This window comes from Clupea harengus, chromosome 18 (genome assembly GCF_900700415.2).
Source record: "Clupea harengus chromosome 18, Ch_v2.0.2, whole genome shotgun sequence".
Lineage (NCBI taxonomy): Eukaryota > Metazoa > Chordata > Actinopteri > Clupeiformes > Clupeidae > Clupea > Clupea harengus.
The window spans coordinates 21,946,611-21,953,122 of NC_045169.1; the positions used below are offsets into that span (position 1 = coordinate 21,946,611).

Genomic DNA, 6,512 nt, shown 5'->3' on the forward strand with positions numbered 1-6,512 from the left:
CCCATTCAGCTATCCTCAAGTAGTCAAGAAATATTTCACCCACTGTCAAACATCTTTGAATCGCTTCACCTCAAACAGAAGAAGTTAATATTTTGAGCTTTCTCAGGTATACGCGCAAAGAAATATCTTTCAATAAGACACTGACTCTCTCTTAGTCTGTCAAGTCACCCGCCGCCACACATGCATATATGAAGACAGAACAAACCATTTTTCTTTTTCGTATTTATTTAAAAAATGTGAAAATAACTTTATGTACATTAGTTACAATATTTTCTAAGTAAAGGTAAGTCGTAAAGATACGGCTGTATTTGAAAGAGGCACAGTAGGCTACAGGCCTAATAAACATATCGAAAATGCAACAAAGTAAAAACTGTGAATGAAAAACATAACTGTACAAAAATATCATTTTAAAGTCTTTTTTAAAAAAGTACATCTCATTTTTCGTTGTTGAGATGGGAATAAATGCTGGCATTGGGGAAAGCATCTTTGGCTTGAAGACAAGAGATGTCACGAATCATGCCGGGGAAGGAATAGTCCAGTGGCGGTCGAAATGGGAAACCAGGCAGAAGCCCCGAGCTCACGTAAGGTGACATAAAGTTCGGTAATCCTGCACCTGCTGTGGAGTAAGCCAAACGGAGTGGGGAGATGCCAAAGCGCGGATTCAGATACACGCCGTCGTTCCCGACTGCGCCTGTCGCCGTAGTTTGGAGCGGAGAGAAAGCGGATTTGGTGCCGAAACCGCCAAAAGCTGCGCCTAGGGGTCGGATTGTGGATGGCCTCTGGGCACTGGAGTTGTCTGGTTTAGCCAATCCACTGCTCTCTGGGGAGCATTTATTCTCCTTCGAGTTTAGGAGCATCTCGATGGCTTTGACTATGTCCCCCGTGCAGGTTTTCAGCACCGTCTCCAAAGTGTCGCGCTGTAAATGAGGGAAGATCTTCATCATTACGTTGATAGGGTCCCTGTTTTTTTCCATGGCACTTGTCCCGCTTAATTCATAGGAGGTACACTCCTTGGGTTTTTCCGATTCGCAGCCAGATTCTGGATCAGAAGATGACTGTGACCGTGGACTGGCAGAATGATCAGATCTGTGGTCGAACCCTGGTGAGGGACTTCCACTGGTTTTGTCAAAATCTTGTTGCGTTTTCTCCCGGCCCCCACAGGTGTAATCCCTCTCGATCAGAGAGGGCAGCATAGAGTGACGGGGAGCAAAAAGGGATCGGCCCATAAATCCGTTGCAAAAATTATATTTAATCAACTTCTCATCTGTAAAAAGAAAGACAACAGGTTGTAAGACATCGTCGTAACATTTGTAATTAAGCTATCATGTAGTTTTCCATTAATCATTAGCCTTTGCACGCTTGACTGCTAGTACAAAATAACTATTGCATTGTATGACTATGGACTTTAACCTATGATTTTAGTGAAAAAACATACCGTCTTTGTGGTCACCATTTCCAAAGGGGTCAAATGAGGCTGGTCTTGGTGTTGCAGCAGTCAGGCCTGGAGCACCTGAACCGACAGCTGGCGAGGTGAGGGTGACTGCGTTCTCGGTCGCCCCTGGGCTGGCATACATGAACTGTAGCTCCCGCGCCTCACTCTCCTCCTGTGCCTGTTGCCTGCGCAGAGCCACCTGCGCGGCCATCACCCGCTGTCTCTCGGCGATGAGAGTGCACTTGGCGCACACGCAGTCCCTCCAGCGGCAGAAGCGCTTGTGTCCTTTCAGCGCCGACACTACGCCATGGTTTCGACACCGGGCGCACTTGGGAGTCCGGGGATACCCTCTCTCCAGCGAGGAGTTGCAAGCTGCAGCCGCCGCGGCCGCCCGGAGAAAGAGGGGCGGTGGACGAAGAAGTGAGGCAGGCACCTGTAGACGGACTGAGAGAGGAGAAGGGGCATGACCGGACAAATCGAGTTGCCTTCTGCTGCCATCCATTTCGTTTAAGTTTAGTGACAAGCCCTACACTTGTCTCTCTACACTTGTCTTCAGTGGTACTCTCCGAGATGTGGCTCGTCTGTCAGTGAAGAGCGAAGTGTCACGGTGATGCTTAAAAGTGGAGAACACTCCACCTCGAGGTGGCATGGGGTGAAATTGAACACCAAAGACACTCCCCTTCCATTCACACTTTGAATTACTCCCTGTCCTGCTGTGCGCGGCAAAGGCCTATGCATCTAGTTAGTTAGTTTGTTTGTTTGTTTGTATATTAATTAAAATAAAATGTTCCCACAGAAAACCGAGTAGCCAAGTAAATGATAAACTAATACAAATAAAAACGTACTGTCACATGGTCATTTTTTTTCAAGGTTTTAAATGCAGTTTTTTTTTGCCTGGCCTTATTTTTACCATTTATTACATCATGTTGTGTCCCGGCACAAATTAGTGTCTCTGTAAAGACAGTAAGGCCAAACCTGTTTCTCAGAAACAGTAGAATGCCTTTAGCCGCGCTGCGACAGTTGTTGTTTAATCTCACCACTAGGGGGCGTATGTAATCAAAGTTCAGATGTGCGGACCTGCCATTGCATGCCCCATTCCCAACTAAAGACAACGGCAACCGACCCCAGTGATTTCTAAAGGAAATTGCCATAAGCGTAATTGGGTCAGACCTTTTTGTTTTCCATCTCTCCGTCAACATTAAAAGCACAATTTCATCCCAAAATGAGGGTGCTGCCAGTCTAGCTGTCTCTTGTCATGGTCACAAATTAAATATTTTCTTTTCCACTGCACCAGTAAATTACCTATCCAGCAGAAATGTCACAGATCAGAAAGAAAGTTCTAAATGTCAGACGATCTGCAGTCTAACTTCCCACTGAAGGAAGAGTAGGTGAGAGCTATCTGTCTAATCTACTGTCACCATTCTTGATTTCACTTTTAATATGCTTCACTTAGAAAATATTATGGTGAATATTGATTTTAAATTAAAATACTGCTGCAACAAACAGGCCAACACTTGAAACCCTTCAGTATGCCGTGACAAAATCCCAGCAAGGTCTGTAATTAACTAAAACCAGTCTCTCTCTTTTGCTTCTGTTCGCCACACAATGCTCCATCTGTTAACTAACACCCTCACTGTTGCTAATGACTGGTGAAGGAAGGTTTCCTTTTTGATTGGGCTTGTATTAAGTTTCACCAAACAGCTTGGCTTTGCTGTTTTGTACCGAACACATTGTATTGAACAGCAGAGTGGCTTTCAGTGGTACATTGTTTAGGATGGGAGTTTTGTCAAACTACTATTCACTCTTCACCCTGTGAGCCGTAATTGCATGGTTTCCTCTTTCATCTGTAATGACTAGTGCTCATATCAGATTAAAGTGTTAAATAATAACAAAGGCATCTCTTGGTTGTCTTAGAGTTTTTCTGTGAGTTCAAATGATATGTTAGAATGTATAGTGAAATAAGTCAGGCCATGACGTATATTTCAGTTCTAAAAAAAGAAAAAATAATTATTTTACATTTATTTTTCTATTACATGTCATCAGTAAAAATAAGTAAGTGTATGTGTGTATGTATGTATGTATGTATGTATGTATGTATGTATGTATGTATGTATGTATGTATGCATGTGTGTATGTGTGTATGTGTGTATGTGTGTATGTGTGTATGTATGTGTGTGTGTGTGTGTGTGTGTGTGTGTGTGTATGTGTATTCTGATTCTGATTCTGATTCTGATATGTATGTATGTATGTATTTATGTGTGTCACAGAACATTGCTTTTTGGAATCTTCATGCTGCATGATGTCACAGAAGGAAAAGAAGAAGATAACAGATCAACCCAACTCAATAAGCCATAGCCAATGAGCCACGTGCACGACATTCATGTATATGACACAGAGGCAATGTCATTCATGTATATGACACAGAGGCAATGTCATTCATGTATATGACACAGAGACAATGCCATTCATGTATATGACACAGAGGTTATGCCATTCATGTATACGACACAGAGGCTATGCCATTCATGTATATGACACAGAGGCAATGCCATTACAGAAAGGTAAAGATGTGTGAGTATCAAAGAAGTGTTTGTTTGTTTGTTTTTTGCCATTGTTGTTATTTTCAGAATGAGTACCTTCAACCAACAAATACCTCCCCCGTTGTTCTTGCAGTATCTCAGAAGCGCAAGACATTACACTTGTTTATAGACACACTGGGATGTGACTGGCATTGCAAGATATTAAACTTTTCAAAACAGGAAATCACTGAAGGAAACACAGATGTCACATGACCCACTCTGCACCCACTCTTTGCCGATCTTGATGTATCTGTGTTTCACACTAGAATAAAACCATTTCAATTAAATTTAAAGGCATAGTCCATGATTCCAGATCTCAATACAGCGAGATGTTCTTCATGGTCCCCTGCCTGTCCGTTCTGTGTGTGCACTCAAAAAGACTCAGGTGCTCATACACGGTCCTTACTCAGGTAAACTCAGGTGTTCGCACACAGTCCTGGCTCTGTACATGGAAGACAAACAAAGTGTCTTGGACGAAGCCATTCGCTGTTCCAGCTAGGCAGGTTCTTGCTTCAGGAGCATAGAAGGGAGGGGTGGAATTTGATTGGCTGTGGAGCTCAAATATCAGCAAAGTTTTGCTGGTATTGCGGACTGAACCTTTAACCCCACAAAGACAATCTGGTCACAGGTCAGCTTGGCTGAAGCAGTTCTCATCTCTGGCCAGTTTGTGGACAAGTAGCACTGTGGTGCAAGCAGTAGCCCCAACCGTATACGGGCTTTAACGCCGAATCCGAATTCGCTGTCATTCCCTGATCCCACTCCCCACCTTTTCTTTCCATCTCATTTCCTGTCCAAAACCTTCACTGTCCTATCTGAATATAAGCCCCAAAACAAATCTTTCAATAAAAATAAATAAAAACATTGATTAAATAATTTTTTTCTCTTCAATCTACACATCTTTTGTTAATGTATTAAAAATAAAAGACTGAAATACTCATTTACGTAAGTATTCATACTAGGGTGAACAGGTGGCCCACTTTGCATTGTAACTGAAGGGTTAAAGATATAGTCCACAATTCTAATCCAATACATGTTTTGTCAAGATCAGTGAATATGTTTCCAGAGGGCAGGGTCATTTCTATATTGTATTTATTATTACATTGCTAGTTAGCTTTGAAATCTATTGTGTTGGGTGTTGTGTTGGTTGTAGTCAAGGACAGAAGGCGTTATGAAGGACAGAAGATGTGTTTATATACCAAACAATATTTAATGCAAAGTACGTCACATGAACATGGTACAGTTGCCCATTAAAAGTAGCTTTATGCTATTTATCCATAAAGGCCTTCCTTCACAGTAGAACATGCACTGTCTGTTTCCATACCTACCCAACCATAGAACCTGAGCAGCAGGGTACAACACCGAAGCTGCCTGTCTGTGTTGGCTCTCTTTACATCATCCAACGTTTGCATCTACAATGTTCCAGATCGTGGTCTTTCTTTCCAGCTTCTACTTACGTACGCTAAAGCTTTAAGCACAAGAACTACACCTAGTCTTTCTTTCCAGCTTCTGCTTACGTACACTAAAGCTTTAAGCACAAGTACAAAGCCAGAAAGGTCAGCACTTAAGAAACAAATGCCTGTGATAACCACACATACATACTTGATTATAGTCAGAGTTTTACATTTCTCGGTGTTACTGGATTTGTTAGATGCCAAATCATTTTTTATTAAAAGTACATCATATTTACATTTCATATTATCAAGACAGAGAGAGAGACAGAAAAATGAAAAAGACAACAAACCAGTAAAAAATAACATTTGTTTCATAAATTTGCATCAAGCATATTTTACGACTCAAAGGCACAAGAGAAATACAAGAGAAATAGCAAGAATCTCAGCTCAATCTGATGTCTGAACAGTGTTGAGCTCTATGCCTGTGGGTGCCTCTGTGCTCAGTCTGATGTCTGGACAGTGTTGAGCTCTATGCCTGTGGGTGCCTCTGTGCGTGGGATACCCCTGCAGACTAGCACACAGAGCAGAGAGTCTGCAACCACCCGAAAACTCATAACGCAGAAACACAGAGAGCCAATCTGAAAGAAACCGCTCCATGGATGAAAGAAAAATACACAAAACCATACAGTGAATGGAACGTTTATGAACCAAAGAGTTCCCATTGCCACTGCAAGCACATGTAGGCCTGTCCCACTGGAACATGATGCTCTAGCAGTTAGCACACATGTAAGGACTGATGCAACAACAGCCACTGCCAACAGGAGACCAGTCATGACTACAAACAGGAGTAGATCGAATGAGAGAAACACGATGCAGATCCAGATGGCAAAACAGATTGCAATGGAGCAAAGAGGAGAGGAGAGGCGAGTGAAGCAGTGAGGATGTCTGAGAGACAGAATGCTCTCTAGCGCCACCAGCTGGTGGAAACACATCCCACATAGCTTTGTCCCACAATAAGCCATAAGAATTGTTAAAAAACCATTTGGAAACAAATTTGAACAGAATATGAATGGAATGAGTAAAAACTGCACAACTCCACTGAGGAGGAGG

General features: G+C 42.4%; 1 protein-coding gene across 1 annotated transcript; it reads right to left on the reverse strand.

The window, feature by feature from the left end:
• Nucleotides 1-434: 434 nt before the first annotated feature.
• Nucleotides 435-2,227, reverse strand: LOC105903115 (doublesex- and mab-3-related transcription factor A1). The gene is made up of 2 exons (XM_012830816.3): nt 1,436-2,227; nt 435-1,264 (listed from the first exon to the last, which is right to left on the reverse strand). Exons 1-2 carry the CDS (start codon nt 1,932-1,934, stop codon nt 435-437), a joined length of 1,329 nt encoding a protein of 442 aa, XP_012686270.1. The 5' UTR covers nt 1,935-2,227.
• Between the last annotated feature and the right edge of the window lie 4,285 nt (nt 2,228-6,512).

Coding starts and splice junctions, on each gene's coding strand:
- LOC105903115 (XM_012830816.3), bottom strand. CDS start 1,934: ATGGATGGCAGCAGAAGGCAACTCGATTTGTCCGGTCATGCCCCTTCT. Junction 1,265..1,435: donor AAATGGTGACCACAAAGACG/GTATGTTTTTTC, acceptor TTCTTTTTACAG/ATGAGAAGTTGATTAAATAT.